This window comes from Rhinolophus sinicus, chromosome 18, assembly GCF_057876585.1.
Source record: "Rhinolophus sinicus isolate RSI-liver-muscle chromosome 18, RSI-T2T, whole genome shotgun sequence".
Classification (NCBI taxonomy): domain Eukaryota; kingdom Metazoa; phylum Chordata; class Mammalia; order Chiroptera; family Rhinolophidae; genus Rhinolophus; species Rhinolophus sinicus.
Genome location: NC_142518.1, coordinates 76,127,238 through 76,148,255, shown reverse-complemented (window position 1 = coordinate 76,148,255; position 21,018 = coordinate 76,127,238). Strand labels below are relative to the sequence as shown.

Genomic DNA, 21,018 nt, shown 5'->3' with positions numbered 1-21,018 from the left:
CCTAATCAGAAATAAACTTGCCTTCCTTGAGAACTGAAAGAACAGATAATTTTTTTTTATTAAATTTATTGGGGTGACAATTGTTAGTAAAATTACATAGATTTCAGGTGTACAATTCTGTGTTACATCATCTATAAATCCCATTGTGTGTTGATCACCCAGAGTCAGTTCTCCTTCCATCACCATATATTCGATCCACCTTACCCTCATCTCCCACCCCCCACCTCCCACCCCCCTTACCCTCTGGCAACCACTAAACTATTGTCTGTGTCTATGAGTTTCTGTTTCTCATTTGTTTGTCTTGTTTTTTGTTGTTTTTGGTTTATATACCACATATCAGTGAAATCACATGAAGAACAGATAATTTGGATCTGAGACTATCCAGGTGGCTTCTTATGATTCTACTCTGCCTTGTGTCTTGTTTCTTGCCCATGTGCCATGAAGCTGGAGGAGAGAAACTTAGGCTCAAATCTGCATGTAACATTGTATGATGTTCTCCCAGAACCAGGACAGTACCTAGTGTTTGTGCACCTGGGTTTGAGGAGAAAGTGACTTCCATTTTGGCATCAGTCTCTTTACTGTTCCACTTGAAGGCATGTTGGCACTCTACTCTCCAATTCACTCCCTGCCTAGAAGAATAGGGTGGGAAATTGGGCTAATTATTGGTTTTCTCTACCTGCTTTTATCCTCAGTTTCTTCTAAAGGCAGGCAAACTGAAGCTTAGATGAACTAATAAAGGACTTTACTGAATGTAGAACAGCTCTCACATTTGGACTAAATGGGTGGTGGCTGGGAGGGAAAAATGAGGAAGGAAACAACTAACGAGCACCTACTGTATGTCAGGCATTAAGTCAGGCACTACACATAAGTCAGGCTATTGAATCTCCCCAGCAACATTATTATCATCCCCCTTTTCCATGTAAGGAAAGAGGCTCGGAAAAGTTAAGTGACTTATCGGGATTCAAATTCAGGTATGCTTGATTCCAAAGCCCTGGCTCTTTTGAGTGAATCATGCTACCTCCCTAAGGAGAGTTAGCTGTTGTGGTTAAGACAATGAAACAGATACCTCATTGGGTTCTGCTGAAAAATAATAATGGAGAGCTCTGCTACCTAGCTTTGGAATAAAGCAAATACCCTGGGAAGCTCACTGTGGTTCTGGGCAACTATGGGTAGCCTGGGGTCCTATAGTAAGCTAGCTAAGCAATTGTTCTATAGCAAATAGAGTTTCCAGGGAGACAGTTTCCATACCACCATATTGCATTATTCTATGCTCAGTATAACATCTGGACATATTATACCTCTAGTTTATTTTTATGACATTCCTGTTTAACAAGTTATACACACCTTTGTAAGACCGCTTTTAAAAAAATGTAGTTGGACTGTGTGAAACAAATCTTCAATTAGAAGAGGGTGTATTTCATGCTCTGCCCATTTGACTTATTCATGGTAATTATGGTCACACTACAATTTTGGATCAAGGAATGCACCCCTTTTTATCCTTTAGATATTCTACCATCCTGCACACTATGATGAGTTTTCCTTGATTTAGAAATAAAATGTTCCAGAAATTTTTCTATAAACCAAATCTTGCTTTCTCATTGGCCTTTATGATAAATCTGGAGATATGTTCCTTTGGGAAGAGAATCACTTAACATGCACCCACAAATGTCTTAAAATCACTTAAAAGGAAAATAATTTCTATAAAAAATACTATTTAGACATAACACAAAAAAATACCTTGGGGTATTTTTATTTGATACATTAGCTGAAAGGTATAAATACAAAATGAAAGCTTAACTAAAAGGATACATTGAACCAAAAGATAACTGCCTCTATTAACTCTGTTTCCAAGATTCTCTAAGCTACTCTGTTTACGTCTCTGGTTTTCATAAAGTGCTAGGAAATGGGGTTGTTTTCACTGATGGTATCAGTCAAGATTAGCCAGGTTCTGCTGCAACAATAAGAACCCTTCAAATCTCAGAAGTCTAACATTCAAAGTTTCATTTATCACTCACTTTAGATATCCAAAATGAGTGCTGGGGGCTTTGCTCATCTTAGTCACTCAGAAAGTCAGGCTTTATTTTAATATATGTATTCATTATTCCTCTGGCAGTGGGAAGGGAATGCAACAAATAATGCACTGGCACTTACATTTTCCAGCCAAAAGTGACATATCACTGTTGCTATGATTTCACCAGCCAAAGCAAATCTGACAGCCATGCTCACCCCCAAAGAGTGAAGGGCGTAAAGTTCTACCATGAATCTAAAAGGAGGAAAGTTAGAAATATTAGATGAACTGCACTACTAACAAGCAATTCTGTATTCTAACACTTTTTATAAATGACTAACAGGAAGAAAATGCAACAGAGACAAAAATTCAGTAACAAACAAGAATCATACAAGCAATAAAGGGACTCATATTAAAACATAGCATAAGTGTCCTAAAAGTTCTATACAGTGAATTTGTCAACTTCTAAATATTAAATCAAGTATCTGATTAACAAAAAATCTAGGTTGGTCTGATTTTCTATATAAAGAAGTAAATATACACCACAATATAGTCCTCATCAATCTTTATGTGTCTTGCCATTTTTTGGAAAGTTAATCAAATAACCCAAGTTTTCCAGGTTCAAATGGGACAGGAAGCACTTTAAGGTTAAAATCTGCATCCTCAGAACATTGTTCAGTATTAATCACTCTGTAATACCTCCATTTTCCCATTCATTTTTGCCATTTGTAACAACCTGGCTGGACCGTGAGGGCATCAAGCTAAACAAAATAAGTCAAATAGAGAAAGACAAATACTGTATGATCTCACTTACACATGGAATCTTAAAAAAAAAAAAAAAAAAAAAAAGTCCTGTAGAAACAGAGAATAGAATAGTGGTTGACAGGGGCAGAGAGCTGTGCAGTGGGGGAAATGGGGAAATGTTGGTCAAAGTGTATGAACTCCCAGTTATAAGATGAATTAGTTCTGGGGATCTAATATACAGCATGGAGACTATAGTTAACACTACTGTATTATATACTTAAAAGTTACTAAGACTGTAGATCTTAAATGTTTTCAGAACAAAAAAATGTAATTATGTGAGGTGATGGATATGTTAATTAACCTTATTGTGGTAATCATTTTGCAATATATACATCTATTAAATATCATGTTCTATACCTTAAACTCACACAATGTTATACGTCAATTATATCTCAATAAAACTGGAAAAATAAATATGATGAGTATGATGCCTGCAACACACAGTATACAAGATCAGCACATGACAATCAATTGCATTAATATATACTAGGAATGCACACTGGAAACTGAAATTTCAAACACAATAATATTTACAATTGCTCCAAAGAAAATGAAATATGTAGGCATGAATCTAAGAAAACATGCACAGGATCTATATGCTGAAAACTACAAAGCACTGATGTATGAAATCAAAGAAGACCTAAATAAATGGAGAGACATGCTGTGTTCATGGATTGGAGGACTCAAACCATTAAACTTGCCAATTCTTCCTAAATTGACCTATAGGCTTAATGCAATTCCTATCCAAATCTGAGACAGTTTTTTTTTTTTTTTGTATATATAGATGAGCTTATTCTAAAATTTATACAGAAAGGTACAGCACCCAAAATAGCTGAAACAATCTTGAAAAATAAAGTGGGAGGAACCATTCTACTTGATATTATGGCTTACTGTATGTCTAAAATAATCAAACTGGGTTTTGTTGATGGAGGGATAGACACATAGATCAATGGAACAAAATAGAGAAACCAGAAATAGACCCATACAATAACCAGCTCATGTTTGACCAAGGTGTAAAAGCATTTCAGTGGAGGAAAGATAGTTTTTAAAAAATGATGCTGGAGCAATCAGATATTCATAGGCCAAAAAAGTGAACCTCAATCTTGACATCTAACATAAAAATTAACTCAAAAAAGATCACCAATTTAAATGTAAAACTTAAAACTATAATAACACTTAAAAAATAGGAGAAAATGTTTGGGATCTAGGGTTAGGCAAAGAGTTCTTAGAATTTAAGATGTCAAAACACAATCCATAAAAGGAAAAATTGATAAATTGGACCTCATCCAAATTAAATTTTGTTTCATGAAAGCCTATGGGAAGAGGATGAAAAAGACAAATTATAGTACGGGAGAAAATATTTGCAAACCATGTATGGAACAAAATAATAATATCTAGTATATATAAAGAACTCTCAAAATTCAACTGTAAGAATTCAATTGTAAGAATACAATCCAATTAGAAAGTATGCAAAATACATGAGGAGGAATTTCACCAAAGAGGATATACAGACATCAAATAAATACATGAAAAGATGGTAGATACCATTAGGTGTTAAGGAAATGCAAATTAAAACCAGAATGAGATACCACTTTACACCTATCAGAATAGCTAAAATAATGACAACAACAAATGCTGACAAGCATGCAAAGAAACTGGATTTCTTATGCATTGCTGGTTGGACTATAAATAGCATAGCCACTCTGAAAAAGCACATGGCTATCCTTACAAAACTAAACATGCATTTACCATACAATCTGGGAACTGCACTGTTGGGTGTTTATCTCGGAGAAATAAAAAATTTATATTTATGCAAAATCTGTGGACAAGAGTTCATAGCAGCTTTATTTATAACTGCCAAAATCTGGAATAAACCCAGATGTCCTGAAGTAGATGAATGGTTAAACAAGCTGTGATACATTCATACTATGGAATACTACTCAGCAATAAAAGGAAAAATTATTGATACCTGAAACAACTTGAATTGGTCTCCAGAGAATTATGTTGAGTGAAAAGAGCCAATATCAAAAGGTTACATACTGTATGATTCCATGTAATATTCTTAAATGACAAAATTATAGAGATGGATAACAGTTTAGTGGTTGCCAGGGAGTTAGAAGAGGAGGATAGAAGCTGGATGTGATTATAAAAGATTGACACAGTATCTTAACTGTGGTGGTCACATGAACCTTACACATGTGATAAACTACAATAGAGTGAAACACACAAGCAAATGGGTGCATGTAAAACTGGTGAAATTGGAACAAGGTGGATGGATTTTATCAATGTCAGTTTCCTGTTTGTCATGTTGTACTACAGTTTTGCATGATGTTACCATTGGGGGTGAAGGGTATTCAGAATCCCTCTAAATTATTTCTTATAACTGCATGTAAACCCACTATTATCTTGAAATAAAAGTTGTTTTTTTTAATATTAGTATGAGATGGTCTACGCGCTAATTCCTATTTAATAAATAGAGAAAAATAAGGCTTGGAGATAATCATCAGTTTAGTTTGAATAAGACTTAGTAGGAAGTCTACCTTAGGACTCACCAAAATTAGAGTTCCCAAATCAGAAATAAAAACTGGAACTAATACAAGGACTGCCAGCATTTACACTAATGAAGAACCTTTCAGAGAAATCCAGCAGCCCCTTTACACAGTTGCCAAGTGTATAAGAGATCCTGAGCAAAAACTGCCCCGTTGAAAAGAAACATTTGATCATAATAAATCGTTTTAAGCTTTTAAGCTACCAGGTTTTGAGATGATTTGTTATGCTGTAATCAGAATACTACACCAAGCAAGGAGAGCGAGTGGTTGTAGCTGAATGGATGAGTTTTAAAATCTCAGTGAGTCTACTGATTTTAAATGCTAGGATCCATGTTTGCCCTTGGCTGTTCTCTGAAACCTATTTTCCTGAATACTCTCTAAGCATGTTGGGAATGATGTTGGGGGTTGGAGGATGCAAATAAAAAGGAAATTGAACAACCAGTCCTTGCCCTTGAACAACTAACATTCTAGTGAGACAAAACATCAGTGAATTAAATGGCATGAGAACGGTTATAAGGCAACAAATCAACAAGTTCAAACTGATATACCACAGCACAAATCGAATGCATGTGGCAGTGTATGGCTACCCAAGCAGCAGAATGAAGCTAGACATTTTGGGCCCTGGAGGCAACATTTCAGGAAGGGCCCCCCTTCCTTTGTTAATAGTGAAATAAACATCTCCAGCAACATAGGGCTAGTTGGATGATAGTATTAACATTTCTGAAGAAGGAAAAAAGGAGGAGGTAATTCCCACAATAATTCTTGTTTTAATTTTCCTTCGTTCTCTGTTCCTGATAGGTGTATTTCTGGCAAACCACAATTTCCCTCAGCATCAATTTTCTCATCTATAGATTGGAGATAGCATAGCAACCAGAGAGTAGTGGGTTGAAAGTCAGGAAATCTGAATTGGAATTTCAAATCTATCATTTACTGGCTGTGTGACCTTTGGATACATCACTTTCTCTCCCCATCAGTTTCCTCTTCTGTGACATGAAGAGGTTGAGCTGCATGGTCCAGAAGATCTCCACCAGCTCTAATGCTTGAGGCCAGAGAGTTCATAGTTTGTTGTGAGAGTTTTAAAAAGCAATGGCGATCTATATGAAAGTACTCTGTAAGCCATAAAGTGATATATCAATGTTAGGGATATCAATATTATCCAGTTCCAGGTTGTGGAAAAAAAAAAAAAGCCCTGCAGCTCTCCTCCAAGTTTAGGGGCTTAAAATATAAATGGGTACTACCTGTGAAGGCAGCACTTTCGCAGCCTCAGAAGTTTCTGATAATACTTTTTAACAATCTCTCATCGTATAAACACAAATTTGTACTAGTCTGTCTTAAGCTCACCAAGGCATCAGCAGTGATTTCAGGGTTGGGTTCTTGTCCCAAGTCAGAATCCTAGGGACTGCTAGAACAATGGAGGCTATGGTGGGATACTCCAAGCTTGCTTCAAGACCCTTAATGATCATAGAGGCTCCTTCCATGGGGCTTGGGAGGCCTCTTTTGGGAGAAAGAAGGTTTCCAAGTCGTCCCCTCTCCCTCCACACAAACCCACATCTCTAGCCCTGTCTTTAAGGACACCAACACTTTGTCACTTTACTAGCTGCAATGGGGGTTTGGGAAATGCTCCGACATGATAATCAACTTGCTAGGGCATAATTTGTAAGGCCAGCTCACCGTGCGTCCTGTGCACCAGCTCAGGACCAAACCAGATGCACGCATCCAGAGAGGCCATTGTGCCTGAGAAGAGGGGTGCAGGCTTCCAGGTAGGGAAATCAGAGGGTAGTTGGGGTCTCAGGGCGGGCGACAGTGGTGAGGAGTTCCTAGGTGCATCCTGAGCAGAGGAGGAGGAGTGGCCGTAGGAGATGTACGGTCCCTTTAAGACCCCAACGCTTGCTTAGCCAGAGGAGGGGGGTGCAGTGGGGGCGCTGCGTGATGGGAAAGTCGCCGGCAGAGCCTCACACTTTCTCCCGATTTCTTAACTTTCGGGTGGGGGGAGTAGGAATAGAGCCGTTGTTCCGGGGCGGAGAGGGGGTGCCGGCTGGCAGCTACTGCGCTCTCACCGGCTTCCCGCCTGCGCCGAGTGGCCGGCCTCGCGGGCCAAGTGGGGAGCGGACTGCGGGCTGAGGGCTGCGGGCGGACAGGCAGGTGGCCCCGGGCCGCCGCGCCCGCGCTTTGGCTCTGCCCCCGGGAGCCTAGCGAACTGCTGCTCCCTGTGGTGTGAGGGCGGTGATGTTTTTCCTCCCACCCACTTCTGGGTCCCCCTCCCGCCTCGCGCGCACTCTAGCTCTCGCCACAACCTGCGAGCCCCAGACCTAGGAGGAGCGCCCCGGGCAGCTCAGAGCGCGTGTACGCGTGGAAGACGGAGGAGGCCAGTGGCCAGGTCAGTGAGCAGTGCCCGGCGCCCCCTTCCCTTTCCTTCCTTTCCAGCCTTTGCACAGGTGGGGTATCTTCTGCTGGCCGGAGCCGCCCCTGGAAGTTCCCCCAGGACTCCTTGAACTCTCTGGACCTGGCACCCCAACTCCCCCTAGGGTCCAGCTGCCAGCGGCCGGGCTAGAGGTGGGGCCCAGGGCACCGGAGGTAGTTAGGGGATTCTGCATTCGAACTCACCACTTTCCAATCCCCACTGAGCCTGCATATCTCCATACTCTGGCACTTGGAGGAAGCCACTTGAGAAGCTCCCTAACGGGTTCTGCTGTCGCCTTAATCATCCTGTGTGTCCGGAGCCTTTTTGTTTTCTTCCCTCATTTGCTGAAGTGCCCTGGACCAATGGGTGAGTAATACGCGCTAAAGTTAATGAAACAAGGAGGACGAGCAGGAGGCTCCTCTATCCTCTGGACATCTGCCTCATTTTCCAGCCCAGATCACTGGGGTCAGAGTTAGAGACGCTAGGCTCAGGAAGCAACACAGTATTCCCAGATTTCAGGGCCTGAAGAGCCTGCCTTCTAGTCCCTCTGGCCCAGCCAGTAACTCTAGGAGAATAGGCAATTGAGTTCTCTAGGCTCCAGAATGCCTGGAGTTTTTGTGGGAGATAAAATGAACCGATAGATAGCAAGGTGTTTTGCAAGCCAAACGCAAGTCATTGTTTTTTCAGGCATAAGTAGCACTGAAGCACTGACTCTGATAAGAGATACCCTGGGCTAGAACTGCCATTTTTCAGTGGTAACCCACCACCCATGAACTGAGCTTTTCTTGTTGGGAGGTAGAGTGAGGAGGGGATTTTAGATGGACACAGACCTGAGACTGCAGTGTCTTCTTATTGTTTGTCAGAAAGAGTATTACTACCCTGGGGGCTGTCCCACAGATGACAGTGAATGTGAGATTACAAGGTCAGTCAAACCTCTCTGTAGTATTAAAGAGACTCTGAGGGGAGTGAAGATCTGGCTGACGTGTTCAGCCCTTAGTCTTCTTTGGGAATGTTTCTTTGGTTCTGTTCTACACAGGAGACCTCTTCTCAGAATGGACAGGCTCCTAAGGACTTGATGGCCCAGATTGCCTTGCAGGTAGAGCTGGGCAAGGAGCCCTTGGACCCTCTGCTCGATGCAAATGAACAATGCAAATGCTTGTTTCATTGATGCACCTTAATCTACACATTTCTTTAGGTTCTGACAAGTTTCTTTTTCTCTTGTAAAGCCCACTACCCTTCCATCTCCCCAGTATTAGTTGCAGGATTTTGTTTTCTTTCTTGCTGTGGCCCTGGATCCCCCCTCCCAAAACATGCCAATGGTTACATTTCTTAAGTAACCTGTAAAGGAACCAGTGCAAGTGCAGTGGCACAACAGCCTGTGTGAAGTAGAGAGTTAATGCAGAAATAACTCCAGTTAACTGGGTCAAAGTATAATTTGAAAAATTAAGGACAGTTTGGCTCTTTGCAAGTGTAAGAGTTGGCATGTTTGCTGAGCAATGCTTGCTTGTGTTTATTGCTGTGGTCCCAACAAATGTCTTGAACCACCCCACTCCCCAAAAAGAAAAAGTTACAAGGATAAAGAGAAACTGAATAGTGAGGAAACCTGGGGAGGGAACTCTCCTCTGTTTATATTTCTGCACAGAATACAAAGGCAGGACTTCAGAATCTTGTAAATCAAAAGTGAAGATTTATAAAGTGATTTGTTTTCTGATGTTCTCCATCACAGCCTGGGAGGCCACACAGATGACAGGGACTCCAGAAGAGATTAATCGCTTTCTCTCATCATCAATGTTTCTATTTGCTCATAACATTAGTTGGGACCCAAGAAAAGCAAAAAAATTCTAAGAGCCATTTTCTTGCCAGCTTGAGTTATGAAGCAATGCTACTGTTCACTGAATCGCCCAACCACTGTACAAGAAAAACAACCCTGTTGGTTCTTACATGGGGAGAACTGAATACTGTGGTTTCAAAAATACACCCTGAAATCCATGTGATTGTGATAAATTGGATTTCAGTGGTTTTAATATTTTTTTCTCATTTTAGAGACTTGAGGGATAAGTTATTAAAGTAGACTCAAGAAGAACCTCACTGGGATGGGTAGCTGTGTTGAACTGTTCATGTAAATGATTTGCTTCAAGGGAACCTGGTAGCTCTCAGAGGACAGACATTCTGAGTGATTGAAGGTGGCCCACAAGCTCACAGAAGGGACTGAGATGTTAGAACCCAGGCCTTTGGCAGGATAGGAGCATTTCCTACGAGACTTTAGTCCTTGTTTAAGAAGCAAGGAGGAGGTAGCGAAGGCAGAAGGGTACTGCAAATCCTGGCTGATAGCACAAATTATTCTCTATGATCAGTTCTTCTTTGGTTACATATTCATAATTTGAAACAATGGATTTCCAATTATCTGGACAACTTTATAGCATTTAAATTAGGAATTGTGACACCCACATCATGGCCCAAAGACAATTCAATTCTCTAGAGTGGTCATCTTGCATTCCTTCCAGTTCTTTATACTTGATATTTAGGTTGGACCCTCTGAAAAGATCAATGAGCTGAGTTCCCATCCACGGTTAACTCTAGATTGAAATATGGTGTTTCTCAAATATTTACATATTTTCATATCACCCATTAGAAGAATTTTGCAAACACTAAAGTCTGTGAAAATGATCTGTGACTGGATATGATCTATAGCAAACTTTCTGTGTCCAAAGACTCAAAAGATTTAAGACTTCTACCCGTGAGACTGGAAATGCAAGTCTCATATTTTTAAGAATTATAGTTACTTTGATGGTCTTTTGCATGGCCCTATAATGTGAACACATTACTTATTTAATTTTGCCTAAATTCCCTTAAAAGTAGCTCATTTTAAATTTGCATTTCACAATGTGAGAGGAATATGTGTAAGCCATTCAGGTATTCAATTGCATCCATTTGCTAATTACATCTATGTTTTCCAATATAAGTAAGCCAAACTGAAGATCCTTACAGAGCCCATGGAAGACACAGGAGAAAAACTGATCAATTTGTGCCTCATCCCTGAAGGATTAATAAAACAGTAGTCTTGGTGCTAAGATTAGTTAACTTACATTTCATAAATTGTTTGGGTCTCATGCCTGTTAGTTTTATCTAGTTTGCCAAAGTAGCTGTTTCGCAAACTCCAGTTTCCCTTTTCTCCCAAAGAAAATCTCTTGAGAAATCAACTTTAATTCCCTTAGAAATGAGGATTTCAAAATTTGTTTTTATTTCCCTATGACTTGCCTGTAAGGATTCAGCCTTAGCGTTGGATAGGAATGCAAGTTTATCTACTTGAATTTCCCCCAACAATGTTTGCAAGACAGGAGAAGCAGGGTCTCGTTCTTACACGGGAAAACAATGCTTGCACTTATGTAAAATCTCCGGAATTTTTTTTTCTACCCAGCCAGTTAGAAGCCTAAGCATCAGTGATCTCCATCCCTTCCAGAGGATCTCTTTTAAGTCTTCCTTTCTACTTTCTTTCCGACAGCTTTGACTACACCAGGCCCTGAAAGTTTTGAGTTGCTTTTTGCAGTGGCCAAAATGAGAAAAAAGTGGAAAATGGGAGGCATGAAATGCATCTTTTTCTTGTTGCTGTTCTTTGTTTTCCTAGAAGGATGCAAAACAGAGCAAGTAAACCGTAAGTGTCTTGAGTTTAAAAAACAGGATGCTTTCTTGTAATGTCTTTGAAAATGTGGTTATAATATGTGGGAATTGTGATTTAGCCCAAATATGGCCATGCCGTTATTCTAAGAGAAGAAAGTGAATGTTACTGGTTTATGCATGATTTGATAAAAGAATAAGATCTTTGAATTGGGCCAACTAAATTTGGGGCTGTTTTTCTGATTATCATATAGTTTTCATCTCATGAAACACATGACACATTAGCCTGTTTTCCTTTTCCTGTTTTAAACTGTACAAATCTCATTCCATTTTACATAACTTTAGAAATATCTGACAGATGAGCTGGATCTTTTCCCAAATTTCAGACTCTTCAGCAAAGGTTTTCAGTTTATGAAAAAGAATAACAGCATAGAAAAAGAAAATCAGGCACTGCCTATTCCCTTATGCCGAAAAATGAAGAAGGAAAATACCTTCACATTAACTGGATTCAGATGAAAAATCCTTTGAGGAAATTGAGATTCCAGGGACTGTGAGCAAATTGGATGCCATTTATTGGAAGGAATAATTCCCTGCAAAGCCAGGGAATATTTCTAGAAAGTCAGCGATCTGTGTGATGGGGCTAACACTTTGGAGAAGGAATAGTAGCAGCAAGGGGGCTAATTAACTCTCCTTGCTGCCACATTTGGGAGATTCATGAGTAACCGTTGACATCTCTGCTCTTGTTAGGAGCTTTCTGCTGCCTTTGCACAGTAGGAGCCCCGTCACCTTCTTTGGGCTACTTGCAGCCATCTTTGAGGTGGACATTTGCTCCAAATTCGAAGGAAAAGCCATAGATCTAGTTCCCCTTTTGGTCTGCATCAAAAGAAGCACAAAGTGGAACTAGTCCAAGAGGGGCATTCTCTGTTTCACCGAACTTATTCATGAGAAGGAACTGTGAAAATATTCTTGGTAGGAGCTGAAGCAGTATCTGAAGCCTGTCATTTAAACATTTATCTCCTTTATTAGCATAAGTTAAGTATATTAGGCATGAAGTTTGTTGACAGGAGCAACAGAGCCAAACCTATTCCATTGCTATTTGTGTTTCTGTCCCACTACAATTTTCAGAGTAAACTTAGCCTTCTTCCTGGGAGAAATAGTGCTTTTAATTAGGCTTTTAAACATGAATGATTTGTGGTGATATCTAGTATGATTGGGCCATGAGAGGAAGTTTAGCAGGGTATGATCTCAGCAAGGAAACTTGGGTCAGCCTCTCCCCTTGTAATCCTTAAACAGCCTCCTTCCCTTCTATCTGAATATAGTCCATCAGTTCCCTCCTCTTCTAGAAGTCCTTGCTTTAAGAAAAGTTGTCCATCCATTCTCACCTCAGCTCAGCTCAAAATCATCTGGGCTTAAAATACTTCCTCTCTTAGAAAGAAACTTCCCTTATGGCCTGTTACTGATAGCATCATGGGGGAAATTTGCAACTCTTAGAAGATCATGTCTTCTGGGAAGCCTTCCATATTTATGAAGAATTGAGGAATATTGTCCATGCACCATAGAGCTTAGTTGACAAACCAAAGAAAAAGACAAAAACTATTTACAGACCAAAAACTATCACTTTTTAATGTTTCTTACTGCCTATGAATTTGTCCCCAGCCTTTTTGATATTCAATTGGTGTCAAAATGATTATGTAACACATGGCCTAGCGCACTAGTTCTGATCTAGTATCCCAGGCTTATAGATATATGATGAGGCTAGAGTCATGGCAATTCCCTGAATGAGCAACTCAGCATCAATTTTTTGTGGCCACACCAAGGCTAGCTGTCTCGAAGACATATACAAAGTTATTTCCACTAAAGGGGAAATCTCAAAGCATATGCCTTATGTATGTTCCCTCGATACACACACACACACACTCACACACACACACACACAAACACACACACACAAAATGCATGCACAGAGATTTATTTTGCAGCTCTAACAGTGAGAAATTAGAAGGAGTAGAAATGTCAATGCACTGGGAAATGGTTACATAAATGATCCATATAATGTACTATCACGCTACCATTAAAACTACTGCTTATTGCAAATTTGATAGCCCTGGAAAATGCTTATATTAACTTATTTTAAATTTCCTTAAATTATAAAATTAATAATACTCATTGTATATTAAGTTATTTTAAATTTCCTTGAATTATAAAATTAATAATACCCATTGTACAAAATGATGTGAAAGTATCTAAGCTTTATAAAGAATGTGTATCCTTCAACTCCAATCACACTCCCCAGGGGTAACCATTACTAACAGGTTGCTATGTGGTCCTACAAACTCTTTTTTTTTTCTGTTATAAAAACAAACATACATGTCTATAGGGGTTTATTATTTTTTAAATAAAAATGAAATATATATGTAGATTTCTTTAACTTGCTTTTATTCAGCAATGTGTGTAGGACATCCTTCAATGTCAGAACATTGCAGTACAACAGTACCATATTCTTTCTAATGCCTACATAGTTTCCAATTGTATACGTGTGACATGGTTTATTTAACCAGTCACATTTGTAGTTTGTTTCCACTTCTTGCTGTTAAAAGTAAGGCATTGATGAACAACTTTAGACAAGTAGGCAAGTATTTGTGAGGAATTGTTAGGACAAAGTGTATCCTTAGTTTTAATCTTGTAAGAAGTCAAATTGTCCTCCAAAAAAGCTGTATCAATTTGTACTCCCACCATCTATGTATGAACATCTATTTCTAATTCCTTGACCAAAAGTATTTTTAATCTTTGTATTTTAGGGCCAGTTTAATAGGGGGAAATCATATTTCAGTTTTGCTGTGATATTTTCCTATTACTGGAGCATCTTCGACATTATTTTTAAATCCAGTTGTATTTCTTCAGCGAATTGTCTTTTTTTTTTAGTTGAGTTGCTTGCCTCATTGATTCGTAAAACTTACTTATTAGCATTTTGTTATTTCAAATTTTGTTAACCTTTTGCATTTCAAATATTATTTTCCCAGTCTGCCATTTGCTTTAAACTTTGTTTAAGTTTTATTTTCCTATACAGAAGTTTTCAATTTTTGTGTAGTCTGAACTGTCGTTCATTTCCTTTATGGCTTCTGGATTTCTTCTTAATCCTAGGAAGGTCTTTTCCACTCCATATTCTTGTATCTTCTTCTCCTGCTTACAAAGTTTGGGGTTATACCTGTAGTTCTCTATTCCATCTGAAATTTATAGTCATGTGTGGTGTGTAATAGGGAACTAATTTTCTTTTGTTTCTGGGTGGTAGGTTCATGAATGTTATTTTTGTTCATCTTTGTGCTTCTATTTCTTCCAAAGTTGTCACAATTGACAACTATTACCTTTACAACAGGGGAAAAGTCCTTTAAAGTAAAACATCTCATTTCCTATATATTTACTGTCCAGTTCTAGAGAAGGGTAGGTATAGGAGTGGAAGAAGGAAAAAGAGTTTTTTTAATCTAAAAAACAAACAAACAAAAAAACCAGAACAAACCTAGAAAAATTTCAGGAAACGTAAGTGTTAGGGTAATAATCCTTCACATCTCTCTTTGCTGCCTGATACCATTTTATCCAAGGAAGCCCAGGTTTTTGGTTTTTGTTTTATTCATTTTTGGGGAAAGGTATTTTTTGTTTTATTTTTGAAAGATATTTTTACCACATTTAGAATTCCTGGTTGACCACTTTCGGCACATTAGTGATGACATTCCATTTCTTTTTGGCTCCATTGTTCTACTTTACAGATTTTTATTAAAATATAGCTAATATACAATGTTATGTTAGTTTCAGGTACACACCATAGTTATTCCACATTTATATACCTAAAGAAGTGATCACCATGATAAGTCCAACAGCCATCTGACATCATACAATGCTATCACAATATTATTGACTATTTTCCCAATGCTGTAAATTACATTCCCATGAATTACTTGTTTTATACCTGGAGATTTGAAACTCTTAATTCCCCTTTACTTCCCCCCCCTTTTTTAATTTTTCTATTACAATTTACATTCAATATTATTTTATAATAGTTTCAGGTGTATAGCATAGTGGCTAGACATTTATATAATTTGCAAAGTGATCCCCATGACTAGTCTAGTACCCACCCAGCACTATACATAGTTGTTACCATACTATTGACTATATTCCCTATACTTTACTTTACATCCCCATGACTATTTTGTAGCTACCAATTTGTACTTCTTAATCCCTTCACTTTTTTCACCTAAACACCCTCCGATCTGGTAACCATCAGCTTGTTCCCTGCATCTATGAATCTGTTTCTGTTTTTGTTGTTGTTGTTGTTGTTCTTTTATTTTTTCTTTAGATTCCACATATAAATGAGGTCATATGGTATTTATCTTCCTCTGTCTGACTTATTTCACATAGTATAATAACTTCTAGTTCCATCTATGTTGTCGCACATGGTAAGATGTCATTCTTTTTTATGGCCAAGTAATATTCCATTGTGTATATGTGCCACTTCTTTTTTACCTAGTTGTCCTGATGGGCACTCAGGTTGCTTATATAGTTTAACTATTGTAAATAGTGCTGCAGTGAACACAGGGGTGCATATATCTTTTCAAATCAGTGTTTTGGATTTCTTTGGATAAATACTTAAAAGTGGAATTGCTGGATCATAAGGTAGTTCTATTTTTAATTTTTTGAGGAACCTCTCAATGGATTTGCATAGTGGCTGCCCCAATTTGCAACCCCACCAACAGTGCATGAAGATTCCCTTTTATCCCCATCCTTACCAACACTGTTGTTTGTTGATTTATTGATGATGGGAATTCTAACAGGTGTGAGGTGATATCTCCTTGTGGTTTTAATTTGCATTTCTTTGATGATTAATGACATTGAGCATCTTTTCATATGTCTGTTGGCCATCTGTATGTACTCTTTGCAGATATGTCTATTCAGATCCTCTGCCCATTTTTTAATTAGATTGTTTGTTTTTTGCTGTTGAGTGAGTTCTTTATAAATTTTGGATATAAACCCCTTATTGGATATATCATTGGTGAATATCTTCTCCCATACAGTAGGTTGCCTTTTCGTTGTGTTGATGGTTTCCTTTGCTGTGCAAAAACTTTTTAGTTTGACGTAGTCCTTTGTTTCCCTTGCCTGAGATGACATACCAGAAAAAATATTACTAAGAGCATGTCAGAGAGTTTGCTGGCTATGTTTTCTTCTAGGAGTTTTATGGTTTCGGGTCTTACATTTAAGTCTTTAATCCATTTTTAGTTAATTCTTATATGTAGTGTAGGAAGGTGGTCTAGTTTCATTTTTATTTTTGCACATATCTGTCCAGTTTTCCCAAAATTGTGTATCGATTAGACTGTCTTTACCCCATTGTATATTTTTCTCTCCTTTGTCACAGATTACTTGACCATATAAATGTGGGTTTATTTCTGTTCCATTGGTCTATGTGTCTGTTTTTATGCCAGTACCATGCTGTTTTGATTACTATAGCTTTGTAGTATAGTTTGATATCCGGTATTGTGATACCTGCAACTTTGTCCTTCTTTTTCAAGAAAGCTGTTGCTATTCATGGTCTTTTATGGTTCCATATAAGTTTTAGGATTATTTGTTCTAGTTCTGTGAATAATGGCATTGGCATTTTGATAGGGATTGCATTGAATCCATAGGTTGCTTTGGGTAGTATGGATATTTTAATGATGTTTCCTATCCATGAGCATGCTACATGCTTCCATTTATTTGTATATTCTTCAGTTTATTTCTTCAGTGTCTTATAATTTACCAAGTACAACTCTTTTGCCTCTTTGGTTGAATTTATTCCTAAGTGTTTTATTTAATTTTTGATGTAATTGTAAATGTGGTTGTTTTGTTAATTTCTCTTTGTGATAATTCACTATTGGTGTATAGAAATGCAATGAATTTCTGAATATTAATTTTGTATCCTGCTACTTTACTGAATTCATTTATCTGTTGTAATCAATTCCTAATAATAGTTTTTTGGTGGAATCTTTGTTGTTCTCTATGTCATCTGCAACCAATGATAGTTTTACATCTTCCTTTCCAATTTGAATGCTTTTTTTTTTCTCATGTCTGATTGCTGTGGCTAAGGCTTCCAATACTATGCTGAATAAAAGTGGTAAAAGTGGGCATCCTTGTCTTTTTCCTGATCTTAACAAAAACACTTTTCACTTTCCACCACTGAGTATGACTTTAGCTGTGGGTTTTTACATATGATCTTTATTATGTTCCCTCTATTCCCACTTTGCTGAAAGTTTTTATCATAAATGGATGCTGGATTTTGTCAACTGATTTTTCTGCATCTATTGATATAATCATATGATTTTTATCTTACTTTTGTTTATGTGGTTTATTGCGTTAATTGATTTGTAGATATCGAACCAACCTTGCCTCTCGGGAATAAATCCCTCTTGATCATGGTGTACGATCTTTTTAATGTATTGCTGAATTTGGTTTCCTAATATTTCATTGATGATTTTTGCATCTTTGCTCATCAGGGATATATATATATATATATATATATATATATATATATATATATATATATATATATATACTTGTAATGCATTGGTCTGGTTTTGGAATCAGGGTAATGGGTGCCTCATAGAATGAGTTTGGGAGCTTTCCATGCTCTTGAATTCTTTGGAATACTTTGAGAAAAATATGTGTTAATTATTTAAATGTTTGGTAAAATTCACCTCTGAAGCCATCTGGTCCAGGACTTTTGTTTGTTGGAAGTTTTTTGATTACTGATTCGATTTTGTCAGTAGTAATCAGTCTGTACAAATTTCCTGTTTCTTCTTGCTTCAGTCTTGGAAGGTTGTTTGTTTATAAGAATGTATCCATTTCTTCCAGATTGTCTAATTCGTTGGCATATAATTGTTCAGAGCACTTTTTTTTTTATAATCTTTTGTATTTCTGTGGTGTCCATTGTCATTTCTCCTCTTTCATTTTGGATCTTATTTATTTGGGTCCTGTCTCTTTTTTCTTGATGAGTCTGGTTAAAGCTTTATCAATTTTGGTTATCTTTTCAAAGAACCAGCTATTCATTTTAGTGATGTTTGATATTTTTTCTTTAGACTCCATTTTGTTTATTTTTGCTCTGATCTTAATTAGTTCCTTCCTTCTACTCACTTTGTGTTTGTTTTTTTTCTGTTCTTTTTCTAGTTCCTTTAGGTGCAGGATTAGATTGTTTATTTCAAATTTTTCTTGTTTCTTGAGGTAAGCCTGTATTGCTATGAATTTCCCTCTTAGGACTGCTTTGACTGTGTCCCATGGATTTGAGGTTGTGTATTCATTTTCATTTGCCTCAGGCATCTTTTGATTTCTTCCCTGATCTTGTTGTTGACCCATTCATTGTTCAATAGCATGTTATTTAGCTTCCATGTGTTTGTGTAAATTTCAGTTTTGTCTTATAATTGATGACTAGTTTCATACCAATTGTAGTGAGAAAAGATACTTGATATGATTTCAAGCTTCTTATATGTACTTATACTTGTTTTGTGGTCTAACATGTGGTCTATCTTGGAAAATGTTCCATATGCACTTAAAATAATGTATATTTGCTGCTTTGGAATGCTCTAAAAATATTAATTAAATTCATCTGGTCTGTTGTGTCATTTAAAGCCCTTACTATGAATGTATTACTGTCAATCTCTCCTTTTCTGTCAGTCAATATTTGCTTTACATATTTAGGTGCTCCTATGTGGGTGCATAGGTGTTTCCTAAGGTTATATCCTGTTGTTGGATTGATCCCTTTGTCATAATGAAATGTCCTTATTTGTCTTTTATTATAGACTGTTTTAAAGTCTATTTTGTCTGATAAGTATTAATAAGTATTAATAAGTAATGCGACCTCAGCTTTGTTTCATTTCCAGTTGCATGAAATATTGTTTTTCATCCCTTTACTTTCAGTCTATGTGTGTCTTTCCATCTGAAGTGGGTCACTTATAGACAGCATATATATGGGTCTTATTTTCTTAACCATTTAGCTACTTAATGCCTTTTGATTGGAACATTTAATCCATTTATATTTAAAGTGATTGTTGACAGGTATGTAATTATTGCCATTTTATTATTATATTTATGTTCTTCCCCACCCCTTCTTCTTAATGAAGTCCCGCTAATATATCTTGTAGTGTTAGTTTGGTGGTGATGAACTCCTTTAGCTTTTTCTTCTCTGGGAAGCTCTTTTTCTATCCTTTAATTCTAAATGATAGCCTTCCTGGGTAAAGTAATATTGGTTATATGTCATTGCTTTTCACCCCTTCGAATATTTTGTGCCAATCCCTTGTGCCCTACAAGGTGTCTGTTGAGAATTCAGCTGATAGTCTTATGGGAGCTCCCTTGTAGATAACTAACTGTCTTTCTCTTGCTGTTTTTAAAATTCTCTCTTTGTCTTTAACCTTTGCCATTTTAACTATGATGTGTCTTGGTGTGGGCCTCTTTGGGTTTATCTTGTTTGGAACTCTTTGCACTTCCTTGGCTTATATGTCTATTTACTTCACCAAGTTAGAGAAGTTTTCTGTCATTATTTCTTCAAATAGGTTCTCAATTCCTTGTTCTCTCTCTTCTTCTTCTGGTACCCCTATGATCTGAATGTTGTTATGCTTTATGTTGTCATAGAGGTTGCTTAAACTGTCTTTATGCTGTTGTTTTTTTATTCTTTTTTCTTTTTGCTGTTCTGATTGGGTGTTTTCTGCTACCTTGTCTTCCAAATTGCTGATTCTATCTTCTGTACATCTAATCTGCTGTTGATTCCTTCTGTTGTATTTTTCATTTCAGTTATTGTTTTCTTCATCTATGTCTAGATCTTTTTATGTCCTTTTTTAATGTTTATTATCTCTTTGTTGAAGTTCTAAGTTCCTTAAGTATTCTCATAGCCAGTGTGTTGAACTCTGTACCTAGTAGATGGCTTGCCTTCATTTTGTTTGGTTCTTTTTCTGGAGTTTTAAACTGTTCTTTCATTTGGGACATGTTTCTTTGTTTTCTCATTTTTTCTGCCTCTTTGTGTTTTTTCTATGTATTATGTAGATCTGCTATGTCTCCCAGTCTTGGTAGGCTGGTTTTATGTAGTAGGTGTGCTTTGGGGCCTAGTGGCACAGTCTCCCTGGTCACCTGAGCTGATTGCTCCAAGAATGTCCCTTGTGTGGGGTGTGTGTGCTCTCCTGTTGTAGTTGTACCTTCATTGCTGTTGGCATGTCAGTGGATGGGTTTGACCCTCAGGCTCACTGGCTGTGGAGATTTGCCATTTCCACATCATATGAGCTGCTGGGCAGGGGCTGACCCCATGGAGCAGTATTCACCCCAGTGGCCTCTGGTACCTGCCGAGACAACTCTTTGTGTGTGCTATTTCTGGGGCTAATCAAGTAGTATTCTTCTGTGGCTTAAAGCTGGCCACTGGGTGTGTTGGTTCTGGGGCCTCTTGTGAGGGACTCCTGTGCATGCCAAGGTCAGCCACCACCTGTGAGTGGCCACAGGGTACCTGGTAGGGGCTACCTGGTAGGAGCTACAAAAATATCTGCAGTTGGTCGTTGCCTATGCTGGACCTGGAGGTGTGTGGGAGAGGCCGTGTTGTGAAATGAAGCTGGCTGTCACCAATACTGGGCCTCGCGCAGCTCAGC

The 21,018-nt window shown here is 37.9% G+C and overlaps 1 protein-coding gene across 10 annotated transcripts in view; it reads left to right on the top strand.

The window, feature by feature from the left end:
* Positions 1–7,303: 7,303 nt before the first annotated feature.
* CHRDL1 (chordin like 1) overlaps positions 7,304–21,018 on the top strand; it is a 179,562-nt gene continuing 165,847 nt past the window's right edge. For 4 of the 10 annotated variants that reach the window (XM_074323574.2, XM_074323571.2, XM_019718629.3 and 1 more), the window contains exons 1-2: positions 7,748–8,128; positions 11,265–11,414. In XM_074323574.2, coding sequence (XP_074179675.1) covers positions 8,125–8,128; positions 11,265–11,414 — 154 coding nt within the window. In that variant the 5' untranslated portion in view covers positions 7,748–8,124. The other 6 variants (XM_019718631.3, XM_074323569.2, XM_019718630.3 and 3 more) reach the window with 4 other exon arrangements.